The sequence below is a fragment of the Genypterus blacodes genome, unplaced genomic scaffold (genome assembly GCF_046128005.1).
Source record: "Genypterus blacodes isolate CSIRO-AG114 ecotype Tasmania unplaced genomic scaffold, CSIRO-AGI_Gbla_v1 ptg000037l_1, whole genome shotgun sequence".
Classification (NCBI taxonomy): domain Eukaryota; kingdom Metazoa; phylum Chordata; class Actinopteri; order Ophidiiformes; family Ophidiidae; genus Genypterus; species Genypterus blacodes.
This window is the reverse complement of record NW_027466850.1, coordinates 689,939-712,500: the sequence shown is the minus strand read 5'-3', so window position 1 is coordinate 712,500 and position 22,562 is coordinate 689,939. Positions and strand designations below refer to the sequence as shown.

The 22,562-nt window shown below is 46.1% G+C and overlaps 1 protein-coding gene across 1 annotated transcript; it reads left to right on the top strand.

Annotated features, from left to right (window-relative positions):
- The first annotated feature begins 5,522 nt into the window (after positions 1-5,522).
- On the top strand, positions 5,523-21,381 carry grm2a (glutamate receptor, metabotropic 2a). The gene is made up of 5 exons (XM_076147298.1): positions 5,523-6,050; positions 14,599-15,436; positions 16,445-17,508; positions 20,448-20,625; positions 21,308-21,381. The coding sequence occupies exons 1-5, from the start codon at positions 5,523-5,525 to the stop codon at positions 21,379-21,381; spliced, it is 2,682 nt and encodes an 893-aa protein (XP_076003413.1).
- Positions 21,382-22,562: the final 1,181 nt, after the last annotated feature.

The window sequence follows — 22,562 nt, the reverse complement described above, 5'->3', positions numbered from 1 at the left end:
GATCTCTTCATTCAGGAGATAGGTAGTTATTGAATGTAAGTATTCTAAAGCTTATCTTCATCTCCGTGCTGTAATGAAGCAGCTGCTGTGATGAGCTGATTCCTATCTGAGGACCTGCAAGCCTCATTGTTCCTACTGAGGCAGTGATGTATTGATCTGGAGAGGATATTCATGCAACAAAACGCTTTAATGAAGCGGTTGAGGAGCTGATAGCCAAAAGTATTCAATCACCTGTAGATAGTTGATAGGTAAAAATAATAGATGCGGAAAGAGGAAATAAACAAGAGAGGGGCGGCGACCTCCTGGGATGGAAACGGAATAATCTGGGTGGTGATAGTCACAGAATAAAATCAGTCACACTGAGTTATGAAAGATTGAACTAAAGAGATGAAATCAATCTTGACCGCCGTGATAAATAGTTTTACAGCTGAATAAATGATCCAGCCCATCATTTATAGAACAGAGTAACTGAACGTGAGCTACAATTTCTTGGTGTAGACACATCACTCTGCATCATCCCCCGCCAAAAAAACACACCATCTCTCTCTCTCTCTCTCTCTCTCTCTCTCTCTCTCTCTCTCTCTCTCTCTCTCTCTCTCTCTCCCCTCTTCCTCTCTCTCCCTCTCTCTCAGCGTGGTTGCGTGAAGATGAATAATGCAGAGATACAATAAAAACCCCTCTGAAACAAAAGCACCACGCATCCATCACTCCCTTTCGGGGCCAATCATGGGCTTGGCAGTAATGATCTCTGAGAGACAAAGAGAGAGGATGAATGTTTGATGAGGGAGCTGAAACGGGGCTCCTGGGAGGTGGAGGGACCGACCAAACGCATGCCAGGGATTCCCCCCTTTCCCTACAGGTGAGGAGATGGATGAGGCCACGCAGGAATCCAGTCAGGGCTGAAAGATGGTGGGAAGATGAAGTGGATTGCATCATAATGAGGATGTGAATGTGAGCTCACAGTGTTGTTAGATGGAAGCACATGTCCTGGACGGATCGCCGGGCCGGATAATTACAGGAAGCGCTTGATTCGCCTCATCCGATACTTCAACTTGAAACCTCCTCACTGCTTCATGTTAATTGTTTGGATGACCTTATGAGGAAAGGTCAGCCGCCTTATTTTGGGGAGGCGGTTTGTCTCTTCCCCCCCCCCCCCCGATTGTATCTTCAGTAAATATCATTGATCTGGTTGATCTTCCTGTCAGTGTTAACCCAGCAGGACAGGAGTGTGGAGTGTGTGTGTGTGTGTGTGTTTGCTCGCCTCTCAGTGAAGCTTAAAGTTCATTCATGTTGGATTTCCTCTGACATCGTTCTATAGATCATGCAAACAACAGAACCCTGGAGCCAAGTGACGACCCAGGCCTCTGCTGCTCCTGTTCACTGCGGTCAGAGCCTCGTTAGATCTTCAAATTTCTTCAAAAGACGTCATAGGAACACTTTAGTCTAGATTTAAAAACGATGAAGCAATTAAGTGGCATCGGCTTGGCAACACTTCTTTCTCTTGAGGCCAGTTTGAGACACATTTGGAACAGGAGGGACTGGTCCTGCTTGGGGGAGGGATGAGCCTTTAACATCCATGAAATATTCAACAGGAAGAAGGTGTTATAGATTTTTGGAAGGTTCCATCTTCACGTAACGTGTGTGTGTGTGTGTGTGTCTCCATCCTTTTGTCAGCTGGAAATGTGATTTTTCAGGGAACGCCCGACTCCCATTACCTTTGCTTCAGCTCTCTTTGGTCTGCAAAGCGTCTCCAAATGTGTGTGTGTGTGTGTGTGTGTGTGTGTGTGTGCGTGTGTGGGGGCGGTGGATCTTCAACCTGCAACCTGCTCTCTCTGGCTCAGGGGCCGCATATAGATGACCTCCACTCTTCAACACGTGCTATCGCCTGCGGGGGAATATTACCATATTAATGCTGCTCTCCACTCCGGGGGGCAGATGAGTGTCATAAAAAAACCAAGCAGCCAGCAGAGCATCGTTCACGTGAAGACCCCACCCCTCATCTCTCTCTCTCTCTCTCTCTCTCTCTCTCCCCTTCTCTCTCGCTGCTGCTGCTGCCCACCACCGGCCGTTCCTCTTTCATCTCTCTCATCTTTGTTGGGAGTTTTCTTCTCCGCCCTCTGACCCCCACCCCCACCCCCACCCATCCACTCCTCCCAATTCCTCCACACAGTCTGGTTTGAAGTGTGTAAGAGGCTGGCAGGCTGTACGCTCTTGAATTAAAGAGGCCATCTGGTGAAGCGCAAAACAGAGATGAGTGCATGGGAGGAGAGAGAGAAAATGAGAGATGCTTTGGGGTGTGTATGGAATCCAAGGGTTAGAAAAATACATCCAAACTTTCATTATTGTTCTGAGTGTTGGGCTGCACTTATATGTGTGAGTTACAAACAGAATGAGGATAAATAGAGGTATTGTTATGCTGAGAGACGCTGTTGCTCTGAAACATGAAATCTCTTGTACCTCCTGGACAAAAAGTAGAGTTGTTTCGGTAAGAACTCTTTGACTTTAGAGCTTAAAAGTAAGAACAAACCTAATATACTGTATGTTAAATGAGTCTGGATGTAGTTCTTAGTGTAAATGGAGGATAGTGTGTGGAGGGAGAGAGAGAGAGAGAGAGAGAGAGAGAGAGAGAGAGAGAGAGGAGGAGGAGTGGAGGCCTCCTTTGGGAATGCAGGATGCAGGATTGGGGAGGAGACTGACAATGTGTCAGGCAGAATCCTTTTGTCGCCGCTGTCTCCTGAGGCTGTGTGTCTAAATGCTTTAGCAGTGTTCCTGCCTGCAGCTCCTCCCTCCCACCCAAACTATTCCATTCTACATAAACACACTCTGCCTGCTTACCAGCTTGGAGCTTTCATTTCTTTTGCCATGTGGGCATTTTACAAATTCTGTGCCAGTGTTTTGTTTTTTCCTTCCTTCCCCGCTGCAGCGCTCTGGGACAGTGAGGAACACACTCCACTTGTGTACAATTATATTCTTGTTTCTTTCGTTGCACTTTCCCTTGTTGACAAATTGCTTAAAGGAGGAAAGTCTGACATCTGCGCCAAACAAAATATTGTTTCAAAGTTTTATTCCAACCTTAAACACTGCAGGGTGTATGAGTGTGTGTGTGTGTGTGTGTGTGTCAGAAGAAACGTCCCCATGGATGGTCAAACTCTGACCAAACATTGATCGATATTCTCTAAACCAAATGTCCGAGCGCAGCGGTGTTCTCCGGTCATTGTATTTAGGATTTGTCACCTTGTCGCTGTGTTACGGCGCTGCGGCGATGAGACGTGATCGCAGGCTGCTAAGTTCATACTGTGCAGGTTCCCTCAGGACCCCCGAGCCAGGCACGGTCAGACGGGCCCGCTTGCTCTTGTCTGCCTTCCTCTCCTCCCTCCCTATCCACTGGCAAGTTTCCATGGCAACAGAGAGAGAGAGAGAGAGAGAGAGAGAGAGAGAGAGAGAGTGTGTAATGAATGTGGAGTCTTGAGACACACGCACTCACACACCCCCCTCCGCCCCCCCATCACACCTTTCATGTCATTTCCTCGGTGAAAGTCGGGGAATATTTGAACACACACTTGTAGAAACTGGTATTATTATTAAAGCCGCCTGCCCGCCCGCCTCCGCTGCTGCCTCTTCTTCATCTCGCCCCTCATCAATACGCTTTAATTACTGCTGGTCTGCGTCCTCCATGACGCCATGAGACAATAGGATGCCAGGCGGATCGTGCTGCGGCTCAATAATTTGTTCCCGGTAAACTTCTCTCCGGCTCTCGGCGCTGAGTCTAATTAAGCCTCGGAGGAATGGAGCGGGGTGTGTGTGTGTGTGTGTGTGTGTGTGTGTGTGTGTGGGTGACAGCGGGGTTAAACCGGCATCCCGCCTCTCTCTCCCCGCGGCCAAACCCACAGCGATCAGGCCCGGCCGTGAGGTGACGCTGGGCTGTCTGGTGTTTTGCTGCGGCTCAGCGTGATCATCTGTTGCACACACACACACACACACACGCACACACACTAGAGATGAAGGCAAACGCTTCGAAATGTTCACAATAACACTTCAGATAGTTCAGCGTGTCTGCAGGATTGGTTTTGGTAAAGTATTTAAAAGCTCTGCCTTTCTTATTTCCCGGCTCGGTTTAATCTTTTTTTGTAGCCGACCCTGACCTTCGACCTTTGACCTCTCTGTGTGGTTGAAAGTATATTTTCTCTAAGGCTCAATTAGCTGCTCTAATTATTCTAAATGGATACACACACTGCATGCAGGTCATCATGTTAAGAGGCTCCTAGGCTAGACAACGTGTCCAGCAAACTATAGTAAATGTATATAACATTATTGATAATCATCATTCATCAATAATAATGAACAATCGAGAGCAATCACATGAAACCCTGTAAGGAAATGAAATCTTCCTCTTAGATAAATCCATATTCAGTGATTCCCTGTGCTTGGATTTGTGTTTATGAGTGGAATTTCTGTTTGTTTGTTGCTTAAAATAGTGTTTCCTCAGACTGTATGAGTGGATGATGCGATTTGACAAATTGTTCCGAGGGGACATGATGTGATGCCGGCAGACGTGGTGTGTAGAGGAGCATGTGCAGATGTGATCATAAATGAGCTCGACCATCATTCGCCTTTGTAGAGAACTGACACAAGGTCGGACGGACAGATGCTGGAACGATGGGAAAACAGGAGGGCATAAAGCATTTTCCCAACAAACACACACACACACACACACACACACACACACACACACACACACGCACACACACACACACACACACACGCACACACACACACACACACACACACACACACACACACACACACACACACACACACACAGAAGGACAAAGAATTATATTGGCGGTCCTTTGCACATTCTCCTCTAATTGCAGTTTCCATCAACTCGGGCTTTAAGCTTCAGCAGACATGGTTTGTGTTGAACATCTCCTCTGTATCTCTGGAATATTCCTCCTGCGTGACAACAAGGGAAACATTGAAGTTGTTATTATTCTCAGCGATGACGCTTATTAATGTGACCTCATTCTCTAAAACAACTAAAGAAAATATTATAAACCTTAGCTCATCTTTATGATCGGTTTCCTCCTGCATGCACGCCGTCTTAATAACAAACAATCTTCATTATTCCTCCACCCAGCGGAGTGTTCTCCAGGATAGCTCTAGCTTATCGTATTCATCAACATGCGGTACAAATATTTACTCGCCTGTGCCGATGAGATGAGCATGTTCAGGACCCAAGTCTGTCCCTGGCACACAGGGTGGGAGAGACAAAGACCCTCATTGTGCCGGAGCTCAAAGGCTCCACTGAATTTCTCTCTGTTTGATCCACAGGCTGTAAACTACAAAACCTCCGAGGAAGAGAAGGGAAGAGGAGGAGGATGGCATTGATGCTGTAGATGGCCTCCATCAGAATAAGAACACTGACGCTTTGAAATCTGGTGCTGCGCCACCCTGACTGCCCTTTGACCCTGAGCACAAGCTGACCCAGAGACTGCAGGCGGGGCTGTGTGACCTTGTCTGACATGTCATTGGGGAACTCCCCCGTGTTGGGGGTCCGCCCTCTACCCCGAGTTCTCCGGCTGTCCCACCTCAGCCTGCTGTACGTGTGCGTATCTCTCTTTGCCCAGGCTCCCCAGGGCCTGCCGGCGGTTGGGTACAGCACCGACGCCAAGAGGGAGATCACGCTGGAAGGAGACTTGATGATCGGCGGCCTGTTCCCCGTGCACCAGAAGGGCGAGGGGGCCGAGGACTGCGGGAAGATCAACGCTCAGCGAGGGATTCAGAGACTGGAGGCCATGCTGCTGGCTCTGGACGAGATCAACCGGGATGAGCACATCTTGCCGGGGATCCGACTGGGAGCTCACATACTGGACACGTGCTCTAAGGACACGTACGCTCTGGAGCAGTCTCTGGAGTTCGTCAGGGCCTCCCTCACCAAAGTGGACGACAGCGAGTACACGTGCCCCGACGGCTCCTACGCCATCCACGACGACGTGCCGCTGGCCATCTCCGGGGTGATCGGCGGCTCCTACAGCGACGTCTCCATTCAGGTGGGCACTCTGACTGAATCGCACCATTAACATCGCATCCGTCACGGAATGATTACATGTTCATTTGAAGATGATCTTAGCGTGAAGCCGTGAAATGAGTCAAAAGCTACATTGATTTTTTACTGACAGGGCGATTAGAGAAGGAACATTAAACTAGGAACAGCTAGAGAAAGAGAGAGAGAGAGAGGGAGGAGAGAGAGAGGGAGGAGAGTGGGTGATGGATTGTCAAATGGTAAATGTCCATTTAGACTTAAGCACTGTGTGCAATTACCCCATGTGAGATGTTAACACGGGGACTTAATGAGTATTGGTTCCGCAAGGAGGATCTGTTTACCTGTATTGCCATATGCTTGGCTGATCTAATTTAGAGCATCTCTCTCTCTCTCCCTTCCCGGGTTATTTACACTCCATCGCTGGGCCTGTCAGAGTCAGACATGCTGCAGATGTTGTGCTCGGGACGGGCTGACAGGATGACTAGTGACGGCATGATTGCTCTCAGCGGCGGAGGCGGCGGCGGCGGGCGGCGCTGGCTTAGCCTCACTCCAGCAGATGCCATGAAAGCGCTGTTAATTGGGCCGCCGTGTCTTTGGCTGTAATTTACCTGCCACGTCGCTGTAATTCCAACTCACTGAGAAAAGAGACACAGTGTCACCCAGTAAGAGACATCCACAAATCTTTAAAGTGTAAAGCTTCTCTCATCACGCTGCGGCAGTCAGCAGAGCGAGGAATGTCCTGGCGTCTTTATATTTGGCTTCAGGTGACCGATAAATGAGAAGCACAAACAGCAGCCATTAGCAATCTGCTGCTAGCTTTGCTAAATTTGCCTAAAGGGTACATGGGGACGACGGGCTGCGAGTGGCGTCCTTCCATTTTCTTATAATTTGTCGAGAGCTATGGCCCAGAGTAGACACGATATGCAGGGAGATGCCAACAACAAATTGATCACTCACTCCGATACTGCAACAGTGAATAGCATCTACAGAGTCCATCTGCTGTCCTAAAGCTGGGCCCTGTAGTGCTGTCGCTCCATATCCTGCATTCAGCTTTAGAACAGAGAGCTGTTGGACACGCCAGGCTTCCCTTCATCTGTGTCCTGCTTGTACCGCAATGGGCAAACACAGTGATCCAGATATGATGCCGTTCCACCGCTACATCCTTACTTGGAATCTGCAAGCCAAGTGTGTTGTTTGCTGCTGCTCCTCTCTATTAAACATCTCCCTGCTGACAAAACACCGAGCCAAACATACACTAATACATTACACACAGGTGGGGCTCCTGGGATCCGGAGCATCTATAAAGAGACTCCTGGTGAAAAGGACAGTGTGGAAATAGTGGATTTGATGAACGAGCTGTAATTTTTGGAAGCCCTGCGTATGAGGCTCCTTAGAGAGCGCTCTTGTCTCGCTGTAATTTATGGATGTACTATTAAGAGCCAGAGGTCTGAGGTCTGCCCTTGCTTCTTCCTCGACTACATCTGCCTGTGTGACACGTTCCCTTTCTCACCCTGCACAGACCCTCTGCACTGTAATGAAATTCATTTATGAGACGTGCCAACCCTTGTTCTTTCTCTTGGCTTGTTGGTGAGCCTCTAATCATCGCTGACAATTAGGATCTGGTTCACAGTCCCTGCTTCTGTAAATCTGCTCACACCTCAATTTCCTTCACCTACTGCGTTGAGGGTTTAAAACTGAGCTGAGAGGAAATTGAATCTAAATTAGATATGAAAGTGCTAAGAAAACAGACTTCTCTAGTGTCTGAAGAGGTGCAGTCCAGTTATCTGCATATAGGTCATGTGTGTATGCATGTCTGGAGCGCCTCTGGGTGTTGCCATCTCTTCAAATTGTTGCTGGTTGCTGCATAATCCAAATGCCAGACCTTTACTTGGTTGCCATGTCTGCCCCTCTCTGTGAACAGCAGGTGGCGGAGTAAGATGTGTGTATTTCACCCCAAAGGCCATGCACTTACAGCTCATAATGTTAGTTTAAAGATCCTCATTGCCATGGTGACATGCTGGAACATGGTGAACTGACAGGTGGTGAGAACACAGAGTGCCGTCTAAATCTGTCACAATGAACGAGCGCGTTGCTATGCCGCTGCTGTTGTGGTGTGACAATCACAGATATGTGGGCGGATCTGGCTACAGGCCCGAGCCGTGCTGGCTTTCCGCGGGCACCAGATTGAGTTAAGTGCGGAGGCGAAGTTCTGTGATGCCGTCGCCGGTTAGGTCCTGTCTTTCCCATCTGTGGTTGCAGCCGGGCTGTCTGCTGGTTTGGCAGAGGTGCTCCTGCCGCTGCGCAGAGGATGCAGAAGGATCCGATGTGAGATGGTGTTTCACAGAGGGGCTGAGACGCTGACGGGCTGATATGATCACGGGGAGAATGAGTTGATGTGGCGTCAAACCATTTGGCATTCAGAGGCTGTACTGTAACAGGCACGGGGAGATCTGCAACACCATCTGGACTGTTTCAATGCATCTACTTATAGAAATATGAATGTGACTGAAGCCGTGCACATCCTCCCTGTGGTCTGTATGAACATCAGCTTATGAGTGCAGGGGGACCTTGTGGTTACATGTTGAGTATATTCAGCATCTTCATTCAAGTGTGAAGGGCTGAGCCGCTCATGTAGACATGATACATGTTTATCTACAACATATTCAGTGGTAATGAGTGTGTTTTCCTGTGATATTGACTTTTCGGGGGTGCGGCGGCTTCACAGAGGGAACATTAGCCTATTTTCTCCTCTGCGTCCTGGAGGTGGGTTAATCAGATGTATTATATTCCACAATTACAGTCCAGGAACATCTTGCCTGGGGGCTGCATTCTGATTAATACATGGGCGGGTGTCCACTCCTGCCACCCCGACAGCAGTCTGTGCTGCTAAAGATGAGTCACGGGTACGCAAGGATCCCCCAGGCAAAACACAATTATCACTAAGACGCAATGGAAGAAAAACACCTCTCCAATGTGAAATACTCACTGAAGGGACAAGGAAGGGGACAGATACCAATTCTGGAATCTGAAAACAGCTCTGATCTATGAAACGATGAAAAATATCAAATGTCTGCAAGCAAACATAGAGAATATCCTGATCTGTGTTGTTTCTATGGAAGTTCTCATTGTATTACAGTGCCTGATATTTGTTTTGTTGTAATATTATGGATGCAAACTGGGAATGTATAGATTGATCATTGAGATATTCGTATGAACACACTGGTTGACCTTTACAGACTAACTTGTGAACCTGGTGGGCAGAATAATAAGGTACATTTCAGAGCTTTCAGCAGGCTGAAGGATGTAATTTCCCCGTTTCCTTCTATTAAAAATCCTATTTATAGACCTGTCTTCATCCGCAGCTAGACAGTGCCAATTGCTGGAGCACACATGAGTCACACAAAGGATTAAACGTGGATACACACATGACAGAATTCATGCCAGAAAGAACAATAATGATGAAATGTATCAGTAAAGCCATGCAGAGAAAATGCATTATTCATGGGCAAAAGTAAAGAACATGCTCCTGAAATCATAAATAATTCACTTGTGATTGGATAATTCAGTGGCTCTGCAGAACACTGACTATTTGTGCAGTAGCAATCCATATCATTTCCTTTGTACCCACGCCATGAATGCTCCCCCATATGAGATATGAATGAAGGGGTGACGACAACCCTGACATGAAATGAAACAAAGCTCAAATTTCCTTATTTGTTGTAAACCCCAAACTTTATTCTCAGTTTCCCCCCCCCCCCCCCACACACACACACATGCTTTGTATGACAGAACAGATCAGATTGTTTTCTAATAGATGAGCAGGAGTTGAGTGGCAGAGGAAGAAAGTGAAATGAATGAAAGTGAGCGCACATGAAGGCTCACTTATCGACGTTGTAAATGAATGAACCTTAGCCGTAGCTTAACACACACACACACACACACACAGCCACTCTGGGGGCTTTGAAGGACTTCAGCAGCACAGAGGAGATTTCTATTATACAGCAGGATGAGGGGGCAAGACCTGATCAGAAACATCCTCGCTCAAGGTACAGTTCAGATCTCTACCCAGAGGAACATATTTAAGGTTGTTGCCAAGCAACTGACATCTTAAGAAATAAACTAATCATGATCCTCTGTGCTGCAGTATACATGCAAGGGAATGCCTATGTACATGTTTGCATGCATGTCCACCCTCTGTGTGTTTGCATTTGTGTGTGTGTGTGTGTGTGTGTGTCAGAGTGCAGCAGTGGAGTGTGTGTATGTGTGATAGTGAGTGTAGCAAGGCACTGCTGCTGTGGGAATACAGTGTTATTGCTGTAGAAGCTCAGTGAGATCGTCTTCTGGGAAGAGCAGATGGGCTTTTCATGTAGAAAAAAACATCTCCACAAAGTAGGCCTGACCAGGACACACACACACACACACACACACACACACATACACACACACGCACACGCACACGCACACGCACACAACACACAACACACAAACTCTCTCTCTCTCTTTCTGCATCTCTCTCTCTCTCTCTCTTTCTCTCTCTCTCTCTCTCTCTCTCTCTCTCTCTGTAAACTCATGATGTCATTCCTTGACTGTTGCCCTCATGTCAGCCCGTCTCACTTTCTCACTCACCTTCCTTCTTCCTTTCTCTCAGGTTTTTTGTCTTTTCATACCTTAGCTTTCATCCTTACATTCATGGACACAGACACAAAACAAAACCAGTGTAGAAAATATAAAACATAATGTATAATAGAAGAATCTATTGCCAGGGTTAACACATGTACATGTATGTTCAAGCTTTAGGATTTAGATTTTAAGATTTTAGTGTAGTAGTGGTTTTCATTCACCCACACAGTAAATTCTTTCACTTCAGCCATAGAATCCCATAAAGTCTTTCCCTTCATTAGCATCCTTGGCATCATCCTGCAGGTTTCCCCCACACAGCACCATTGTGGCTGTTAATATGCTCCTGTCAGATAAGGCACTGTGGGGGTTGTTGTGCCTTTCTGCTGCGTGTGTATCTGTGTGTACTCACTGCATACAGGCAGCTTGTATTACTTCAGCCCTGTACATAAACCAACATAAAGCTTTTTGTTGGGTATCTTAATCTGACAATCCTGTTACTCAGTGACTCAGCTCCACAATCCCTCCGCCCTCAGGTCCTCCATGCTGCCGTTGTATGAGAGGAAACCCTGCCACACGAATCTGCTCTCTGCTGTATCCTGGATAACCAGCAAATCTTAAGCATTACATTACATTACGATCATTTGGCAGACGCTTTTATCCAAAGCGACTTACATTACATTACCACCCTTCGCAGAGGGGGGAGCAATTGAGGGTTCGGTGCCTTGCTCAGGGGCACCTCGGCAGGGGCTCGAACCGGCAACCCTCCAGTTCCCAAGTGGAAGCTCTACCCACTGAGCCACTGCCTCCCAAACATGAATCAAATATTGATCACAAGCTCCTATTTGATATGTTTGGTATATTTTGGTAAGGTGAGAGTTTCAATGTTCAGCTTTAATCCAGATAACTGAAACGCCGTCTGAAAATGGGAGCACTCAAATACTACACGCTGAAAATCACAGCACATTTCCATATCTTAACAAGAGATATCACACATTACTGCATGACTTTGCTGCTGTAAGCTTTACAGGTTGTTTTGGATGAGGTGAATCAGGTCCAATACACATCCTGCAGGATCCCTCAATAGCTCTTTTTTTAAATCCTAAAAAGACTGACAGCAGAGGCAATGAAGGACTTCCATTTGGACCTGTTCTTGTCTGCTGGAGCGAGACATGACTGTCCAAACTGTCCGAACTGTCAGAGAGCAGAGATTGAGCTCAGATTCAAAACATTACAGTGGATATGTCAACTTACTCGTGCTTTCAGGTTCTGGTTGGATTCAAACAAAACCGTCAGGCCTGGATTCGGGCTCTGCATTCTCTGAGTTCTGCTGTAAACCAGGAGATTCCTAGATGGCTTCCTGCGGATAACCCTCCTGTCATTCCATCTGTCAGCTTGTGACGCAACACCCCATTAAACACCTCACCGCATTGTGCAGCCTACTCCTCATTTGGGTTGGCGTTGCTGGGTTTTGTGCTCTCCTCGCTCTGCTGTCTGCAGCTCTGGGACTCCGTCTGATTCCTTTTACAACAATCACAGTGGAGATTCTTGACGGAGACTCTCGAGGAAATGGTGCGAGCGTCATATCCATAGCTATCTTGTGCTATTGTATTGAAGGACTTCCAATTATCTCTGTCTGTATGAAGATGTTTCAGTCATCGGCTCTGGCAGGTGGAAAGGTCTTGACTGAATGCCATTTGATGCCATTTTCACATCGGCTGTTTATCTAATGATTTCCAATATTCCCTCTATATGACTGACGTATCTGACATCACACTTAATAACCTTCTGTAAAGCAACAGTAAGTGGATTACAGGCCGCCGGCACAGTGCTTCCTCTGATACCTTACAATGAAGTCGTTCATGCCCTAATGAAAGTGTGCGGCAAAATCCAGCTGAGAGGATGAATACACCTTTCTTATTAGATCTCATCCGTCTTGATAAAACGTCCCACCTATGCACGTGTCGGCGCATTAATGCACCTCCACGTGTTCCGCGCCTGCTTTGTCTACAAAGGAAGCGGCGGCACGCAGAGACGCTGCAGAGACGGCGTCTTCAAATCCCCAGCAGAAGCTCCCGTGTTCCTCTCCTCTCCTCTCCTCTCCTCCCTACAGGAATCCTCTCAGCAGTTCCGACCGCCTCTTTGTAACGAGCACAATCGAGCAGCGACAAAGGTGTCCACTCACTGAAAAGACAAACAAAAAGTGTGTGTACAAGCAATTTATGAGTAGCTTCTTTATTATGTGTTAGGTCAGCATCTATATGACCGTCCTCAGGCCATGAAACAGCTTGAAACGATCGTTCAGAATGGAGCATGGATACATTAAAGTGGACCTACTGCTCTGTTTTGAGGATAAAATCATTAAGCATTAGAGTTCTTACCCACATTAGAGAGCGTTCATGTGTCAGCAACACCGGTTTAGTCTCATTTGTGTTGTTGATGTTTAATGTGGCGGAAAGCAAAGAGTGGATTTGTCCTCTTTATCCTTCAGATCTTCAATGCTGACACGTTTTCATGTTCAATCCTAAAGAAATGACGGAGAAAAATCCTCAAGAGTTCACCTCAGTGTGTGTGAATTGAGCCGTGAGTGAGATAAAGTGAAAGGATGTGGTTTCCTCGCCGTTGCCAGATGTTTCACCACATGTTGTGGGCGGCTGTCAGCGCGGGTCAGACAGTAGGTAGTACGGGTAGTAATCAGATTATTAAGAGTTTATAATATCAAAGCTTTGCCCCTGCTGCTGTGGAAGCCTCGGAGGGAAATCCACTTTTGAACCGCTAATATAAATAAAATAACTGTGGCGCTGTGTAAAGTGCTTTCATTGGCTTTTTTAATATTCAGCTCTCCGATTCTACAGAATATGTGAGACCTCATGATTAGAATCCATTCAAAGTCGCATCACACTCCTCACACTCCTCGTCTAACGTGTCAGTGTGCTGCCCTCACATTCACTTAAGCTTTACTCTAAAACCATGATGTAATCTTGTATAATGTTTATGAAGTACACTGATGAAAGACTTTCTATCCTGGCTGTTAACTTCAGACTTAACTTCCTCTTTGCTGATGATTGCATGACCACATTTGTAACATATTGGACATTAGTGTCAGGCCGTAAACAGGCTCGAGTGCCACGTCAGGTCACCTTGACAACCACAGATGGGAGTTTAAAGCGATGTGATACAATTTGAATTCCCCCTCTGACTTTTCTCAGTGGTGACTCATTGGTTTGCACGATGCTTTTGGCTGCGAGCGTCTTGGTTAGAGAGCCGACATTAAAGTCAACTAGATTTCGGATGGCGTTCTTTACCGATCGGACCGCCTGCAGGCTTCCACAGAAACGCCTGAAGCAAACGTTCAGCCTCAGCACAGTCACAACAATGACAAATCCTATTAAACAGGAAAAAAGCAAAGTTTCTGCATACTTTAAGTCTCTGGATCCCTGCACTCAGCCTCTTCTTCATCTCTCTCCTCTCTCATAGTACAGCAAGGTCCTTCCTAAAACCTCTTCATCTTGCAGTAACAGTTAACCTGACCCGTTGTAAGTTCGACATCTAGCCCGTACTTCCGTAGGTCCTTTTTGCTGACGGTTGTCAACATTAGAGATCAGACGACGCGACTTAGAGGCAATCCCCCGGAATTCCTGGTAAATCCGGGATCTCGGCGCTCAATCAGCAGGAGAGTTCCGTTGTGAATAGCCCAGCAGGGATCCAGCAAAGAAACGAGAGAATGAATGGAGATGAGACTAATTGTATCTGCAGGGGGAAAACATGAAGTCTTGCCAATTTCATTCAATTATGTAATGATGAGTAATTAAAGAGACTCCCAAAGTTGCCAGGTGGATGTTTTATGTGTGTTTTGCGCTGAGTCAGAGTTCTTCCTGTTTACATACAGCCCTGATGAAAACACTTATAAGTCTGTGTGTGTTTGCTCTTTACTCCAGGTGGCCAATCTGCTGCGACTCTTCCAGATCCCTCAGATCAGCTATGCCTCCACCAGTGCCAAGCTCAGTGACAAGACTCGCTACGACTACTTCGCCCGCACCGTACCCCCTGATTTCTACCAGGCCAAGGCCATGGCGGAGATCCTGCTCTACTTCAACTGGACCTACGTCTCCACCGTGGCATCAGAGGGCGACTACGGAGAAACCGGCATAGACGCCTTCCAGCAGGAGGCCCGAGCCCGTCACATCTGCATCGCCACCTCGGCCAAAGTGAGTCGCTCCATGAGCCGCTGGAGTTATGAGAACGTGATCCGCTCCCTGCAGCAGAAATCCAACGCCAAGGTGGTCATCCTGTTTACTCGCAGCGAAGACGCCCGTGAGCTGCTGGTGGCGGCCAACCGCATGAACGTGACCTTCATCTGGGTGGCCAGTGACGGCTGGGGAGCGCAGGAGAGCGTGGTGAGGGGCAGCGAGGCGGTGGCGGACGGGGCCTTCACCATTGAGCTGGCTTCGTATGAAATCCCCCAATTTAACGACTACTTCACTTCCCTGCACCCGTACAACAACACCAGGAATCCCTGGTTCAGAGAGTTTTGGGAGAACCAGTTCCAGTGCAGCCTCCACGACCTGGGCTGTGGGAAGCACTCTCTACGGGACGTCCCCTTCCAACCTGAATCCAAGATCATGTTTGTGGTGAACGCCGTCTTCGCCATGGCGGCTGCCTTACATAACATGAGGCAGGCCTTATGTCCCAACTCCACCAAGGTCTGCGAGGCTCTTAAACCGGGGAACGGCAGGAAGTTCTACAGAGACTACATTCTCAAGGTCAAATTTGAGGGTGAGTGACAATTTGATGGGCGTGTTTTATTACCAGTGTAGCTTAAAAGATTTGATTCTACCATCTGAAGTAGCTTCCTCTCTCTGTTTCTCCTCCCTTCTGCTCCCTTTAAGTAACCCTCTGCATAATATCATGTCATCCCAGAGCACTCCATGCATGCACGCTGAGAGATTTTTGGTTACGGCAATTTACTGTATATTCATCGCAACCAATTCGTAAAAATGTTAAAGTGTAATCCGACATGTTTCTCAGTCTGCCAGTGCAGAGCTGTTATCATTCAATTTGCAAAGATGAAGCAATTTCCTTCTGCCGCACACTTGGAGGCTCATTTTATGTTTCAGCACTGAGAGGGTTCTTCCGCTGAATACTGATTCGGATCGACACAAACCGCTGCCACTGCTGCTGTCTCATGCAGATGTGCAGTGTGTTACCTGATTGTAATAAAGAAATGTGAACAGTTTTGTAAATGTCACGAATCTAAATGAGTAGAAAAAGGACAGAAAAAGACAGAAATTAGCTTTAAATAATAGATAAAGGACACTTGAATTCATATTTATAGGCTCAAATTTGATCATGTTAGATTATTCCTTTAAATTTAGGTTTACATTATTTCATATCAAACACAATGTATCTCTTCAATGCTATTCCATTACAAAACCCAGTCCCTTCCCATCAGAGTCAACCCGGTAGCTCCAGTGATGTAAACGCACACTTTGCACCTGTGTCCTGACACACTCACCGTTCTGTCCACACTGCGAGACAAATGGAATTTCAGGAGAGACACATAAATAAGGAAAGAGATGAATAAAATATGAGAATCCTCCCAGGAACATGTGCTCGCTAAGATTTGAGTTCATAGTGTTCCATCGTCCTGGAGTTACAAAGGTAGTGCAGACAACTGACCAGAATATTCAACGTACAAATAATGATATTTATGGTTTCATTTGTCATCAGAAAGCCCTGTTCTCCTTTGTTATCGGCTCACACTCTCTTTCTTTTTACCTACAGCCCCGTTTCGTCCACCGGACACAGAGAACGTGGTCCGCTTCGATACTTTTGGAGACAGCCTGGGCCGGTACAACATCTTCCACTACCACAAAGAAGGAGGACGCTACGTCTACCGCAATGTGGGCTACTGGAGCCAGAGCCTGATCCTGAACACCACCATGATCCCCTGGAGCGGACAGGTCCCGCCCACATCTCAGTGCAGTGACCCCTGCAGGAAGAACGAGATAAAGAGCATGCAGCCTGGAGATGTCTGTTGTTGGATCTGTATCCCCTGTCAGCCGTTCCAGTACCTGCATGACGAGTTCACCTGCGCTGACTGCAGCTTTGGCATGTGGCCTCTGGCCAACCTGACAGGCTGCTACGACCTGCCTGAGGAGTACATCCGCTGGGAAGACGCCTGGGCCATCGGGCCCGTCACCATTTCCTGTCTAGGGATGATGTGTACGCTCTTCGTCATTGGCCTCTTCCTTAAACATAATGAGACACCCGTAGTGAAGGCCAGCGGACGTGAGCTCACCTATATCCTCCTGCTGGGAGTGCTCATGTGTTATAGCATGACCTTCATCTACATAGCCAAACCCTCCACAGCAGTGTGCACACTGCGCCGCTTAGGCTTAGGCACCTCCTTTGCCGTGTGCTACTCAGCCCTGCTAACTAAGACCAACCGCATCGCTCGTATCTTCAGCGGAGTGAAGGACGGAGCCCAGCGGCCTCGCTTTATCAGCCCCGCCTCCCAGGTTGCCATCTGTGGCGCTCTGATCTCCTGTCAGCTGGTGGTGGTGTTGGTCTGGCTGCTGGTGGAAACCCCGGGGGTCAGGAAGGAGGTGAGCCCAGAGAAGAGAGACGTGGTCACCCTCAAGTGCAACAGCAAAGACTCCAGCATGCTCATGTCTCTCACCTACAACTGCGTCCTGATTATCCTCTGCACGTTCTACGCCTTCAAGACCCGCAAATGTCCCGAGAACTTCAACGAGGCCAAGTTCATCGGGTTCACCATGTACACCACCTGCATCATCTGGCTCGCTTTCCAGCCCATCTTCTACGTTACTGCCAGTGACTACAGGGTAAGTTACCGACTTACATCACCTACACACACACACACACACACACACACACACACACACACACACACAGATTCATACCTTCATCACCACTGAGCACAAGTCGTCTTGAAATTCATAAACATGGAATTTCTTTGGTTCAAGGAAATTTGGTTATAATAATTAGACAGACACATGGACGGACACAACTGGATAGATAGATAGAAAGATAGATAGATAGATAGATAGATAGATAGATAGATAGATAGATAGATAGATAGATAGATAGATAGAGAGATAGAGAGATAGATAGATAGATAGTGGCCTGGATGGAGGAATCCCCTGACACAGCTGCCATGACAGAGACACAGAACAGGGAGGACAAGGACATTAGGTCTGAAAGCGGACAGAATGTCCCCGTGCGTCCCTGTGGGTAGCTGTGTGGAATGGAGTGTGAGAGGCTGGGATGTGGAGTCCCAGCTGAGCCCTCCGCCCTGAGACTGCGGCGAGGCTCAGAGGGACTCTTTCCTCCAGGCCCCTCTGGCAATACGAGCAATTGACAAACAGAGAGATGCAAAACTCCCATTTGAGCGATGAATAATTCCTGAAGCGGCTGAGTCGGTGTGGTGTTCCTCCACACACACACACACACAGACAGATTACCAGTGTTCTCTCAGTTTTACATCGCCTCTCAAAATGTTGTCACAGCCTGATATAAATTTTAGGGTTGAATAACAAATAGAGATTTGACTGTGGTCGTCCATGAAATGTTAAAGCAAACTGAATCTGATCTACTGAGCCATGGATAACACATTTGATTATGATATGAAATATTGAAGACCTCCACTGCTCCCTGAGGAAGAGGGCTCACCTCATACACAGGTGTGCTCACCTCATCTCAGCAGCAAACAGAACTCATTAAACAGCCGTCGCACTCAGAAGCTGGCAGCACCTTTATAAGAACTCAGGGAACACGGAGGAGACTAAAAGCGTTCCTGCCATCTTCAGCTGTCCGTCACAGGAAGTGCTTCTTTAGTCACCTTTGCTAAATGACGTCTAATTATGATTCTTCCATTAAAGTAATTGCTTGTGTTGTAGACTGAACAAAAGATTTCCCTCCTGTATGAAGCGCGTTTAGAGGAAAAAGAAGGAATCCGCCCAAAAACGCTCCATTAGAGGAGGAAATAAAAAGAGTCAAGTCAGTGATCTAAAATAAAATACTAATGAAATGAATGTAATTTAATTCCACCGACTCCACAAAAAATAAATCAATTTGGATCTTTCTTCAGTTGTGCATTTTGTCCCAGTCTTCCGGTGAGATTTACGCACGCACGCACACACACACACACACACACATGCACACACACACATACACACACACAGATGTGCACCGGTAGATTACTTGTGGGTTTTTGTAGCTTCAAGGTTCAGACCAGTCTATCTCATCCAGCTTCTATCTGGCTCATCCAATAAATCTTTCCAATAAACGTACAGCACAAAGCCCAATAAAAGAGAGAACCTCATCTCTGCTGCCGGCATCTCTGGAGGGGGAAAAGCTGAACACTGAAGACATTATTTATACCTGAAGCATCATTGCTGTACTCTGGAAATGAGGAAATGCCTTAAGTAGAAACCAGCGCGCTCTAAATTCTCTTCTCCAGCCTCAAACAGGAGCATTTGGAGAGGAATATTATTGCAAAGGCAGATTCCTTGTCCTCTGCTCCTCCTGAGTAACTCTTTGTGAATTATTAAAAGCACTTAACAGTGCATTCTTCTGCAATACTGCCCTCATTTTTGTGTGATTCCAAACTAAATTAAATGCAGGATGTTTAGCTTGTGCTGAAATTATTGAATCCATTTGTATATTGTCCTCTCTCATTTTAGCCTAATATAGAGAATAGGTCAACAACATAAATCATTCAAATTACATTTCAGTGTAGTTGTGCTTTAGCTTCATGACTTATTTCATTACTTAGCCTTTATATGAAAACTTATTAGTGTGACTCTAATTACTTTGATACTTTGGCTGTAAACTATATAGATTAATGTGATGTCCTGTGAATTATCACTCATATTAATATATATAAGTATGTAAGTAGCAATCTCATTAAAAGTGTGTGTGACTAATGACAAACAGAGCTCAAATAAGTATTGCCTTGGTCGGAGCAACTTCAGCATCCAGTAAATAGCTGTGTTAATGAGCGGATGTGGTTTTGATGGTGGAACATTGTAGAGCACAGGTTCTTAGTACCCACGTATTCTAACAGCAACATTAGCATTCAGGGTGAAGACAGACACCTGCTGTGCCTCGTGAACATTAGCTACACCTGCCACACATGACACACAGCGATCGGCCTGTGCGGCTATCAGGAACAGAAACACAAAGAAAGCTGTGAGAGAATTGGAAATGAAGGAGCAGAGCGGTGACACACGGCGAGATGTGGGCAGGCTGAAAGGAGGAGTGAGCGCTGCTGAAGCGGGCGACTGACAAGCAAATAAGCAGATCATTTACACCTTTCTGTGGCGCTCCCAGATGATAGCTTTGTCCTTCCTCCTCTGCTTGCACCTGGCATCCACGCCGATTTATGACAGACAGCTTGTCCGCATCGTTTTCTATTCTGACTCCTCGCTGCTTCTCTTCACTTAAATGAATATTCTAGCACAGAAACCCATTTTCACACCTTGCCAGTTAAACATTCCACATCCAGACTGAACACACACCCACATGCACACTTCAGCAAACATTTTCAACACCAAATAAACGTCACTGAAAAGAGCTGCGTTAGCCTGAACCCAAGTGAGAAATGAACATTTATGCAGGAGGACAGACCGGCGACTTGTTTTGACTTTTGCTCTCCTTACACTCGCTCACACAACCTGTTACCAAATTAACACTTCGGAGTCGTTTGAATAGATCTATTTAATTTTCTCCCCTCTTCTTCTTCCTCCTCCTCCTCCTCCAGGTGCAGACCACCACCATGTGCATCTCTGTCAGTCTCAGTGGGTCCGTGGTGCTCGGCTGTCTCTTCACTCCCAAAGTCCACATCATCCTGGTCCAGCCACAGAAGAATGTCTGCAACCTCAGGGTGGCCACCACTCGCTTCAGCGTCACTACTGGGCCTGGCTCCAGCTTCTCTCAAGGTACCACGGGACAAAAGATGTGATTAGTTCAGCATATAGGAGATGTCGATTTAATGTATACAACCAACTTGATCATATTCATTTATACTGTACAATTACAATTTCTAGTGATGTTTATTTGACTGTAATCTCATATTTACTGTTACATTCTTGGGTTGTACACATTCACTACACACAGTCTACTTAATAACTAAATTCAACAATCCTTACCAACATGATTATGGTGACTACTCATGTTAAACAGATATTGGCAGATATACAGTATTATAATAAGTGTTACACATTTCCTGTTAAATGTTTCAAAAGCCAGAAAGCTTAAATCAAAAAGTCTTAATGTGTCCTTTCCCTTAGTCCCATAGATTCGATGGAGGGGAATCTCCCACTTTCAATTAATAAACAATAACTAGAGGCCAGAGATGAGCTATAGTTTATGGATTATGAATTCCAAACACAGTAATATAAATGAATTCATTGTTGTAATTGTTTTTGATGATTATTACACTGTAAGCATATTGTCTCGGCTCACTGGAGGGAAAATGAAAGATTAAATTCCCACTTGGACCAGCCGTGTTTTAAAGCGTGGCATATGTTCCACACTGTGTCTGTCTTGCTTGTGTGCGTGTGTGTGTGTGTGTGTGTGTATGTAATCCAAATGATCTGATGTGTATTTGCTGTTTTGCAGCATCAGCCTCCAATGTTGTTCCGACAGTGTGTAACGGACGAGAGGTGGTGGACTCCACCACGTCCTCCTTGTGAGCGTCAGCTGAGTTCCTCTGCCAAGTATTGTAAAGCCAGTTACAGTATTTAATCATTAGTCCTCAATCAGGTGTCTCAGATATTCAAGAGGTCACACAGACGATTGTCCTGATTTTATTGTCCTCAAAGTGCTGTGAGTACAATGTCCCAATGATTTGATTTTGTTCTTTGACTTTCTTGTAGCGATTTTAAATGAGATGTCAATAAAGCTGCATATAGCCCTTGTTTTTATTCAAGATTCTACTTGCAAGATGGAGTAAAATATAGTAAATCTGTTAAATGTAATATATACAAGACATTTTTAATGTAGATTTTGGTGAACGTATGTGCTTTCTTGTAATTTATGTAAATAAAACGTGTTTTTTATTAATATTCAGATGACTTCTTGTCTGATTCTTTCTTAGCACATTCCCTCGTAGAACTCCAGAGGCTGAGATTGGTCATTTGTGAGGATTTAGTTTAACGATTTACTTACTAATTTACAATAAACATAGGAAGAAGTGGAATTAAAAGCAATGTGAAAGCACCCAGTGAAACCAAACCACACCAGAGGGCCATCATAATAAAGCGCTGCCTGTCCTCTAAATGCTTCAGTTACACATTTTACTTCCTAACCTGCTGCTGTAAACAACTTTAATGCTACATATCCTAGTTGCTCTCTTACAGGAATGAAGTTTTCAAACTGAAGTGTGCAATTCAAATAGTCAATTTGCGATGCCTATTCAAATATATGCTGATTTCAGTGCAAATGAATTGTAAATTAATTTGGTGCCAGGTGGAATGAAAGAGCCGTGTTTCCCAGCTTCATTCTACACCATCTGCCAAGAACAAACAACCTAGGCGGGAAAATTACCCAGACAAATATCATCATGTATACTGACAAGCTGATGCACCAGAGATGCAAACACACACCAACACACACCGCAGCTCCTATACAGTGCAGTCTACATGGAGCCATTGGAAAGGAGGGGCCATGAGTGTGATGTAACACTGCCATCTTGTGTCCAGGCACTTTAATCTGACTTTACACACAGCATGAGGAGGAAACTTGGTGGATACATAATCGATCAAAACAGTGCCAGGAGCGATCAAATCAATCAAATTTACAAAGACGGTAAACTAAGCTGTAATAAGTATTTGAGAGCATCTCATCACACAAGTCAGCTGTAACTGTCCAGTGT

What these genes read in the sequence shown, in the direction of transcription:
- grm2a (XM_076147298.1), top strand. Translation starts at nt 5,523, where the DNA reads ATGTCATTGGGGAACTCCCCCGTGTTGGGGGTCCGCCCTCTACCCCGA. An exon ending in TTACTGCCAGTGACTACAGG is followed by an intron (nt 17,509 to 20,447) that starts GTAAGTTACCGA and finishes CTCCTCCTCCAG; the next exon opens with GTGCAGACCACCACCATGTG. An exon ending in TGGCTCCAGCTTCTCTCAAG is followed by an intron (nt 20,626 to 21,307) that starts GTACCACGGGAC and finishes GCTGTTTTGCAG; the next exon opens with CATCAGCCTCCAATGTTGTT.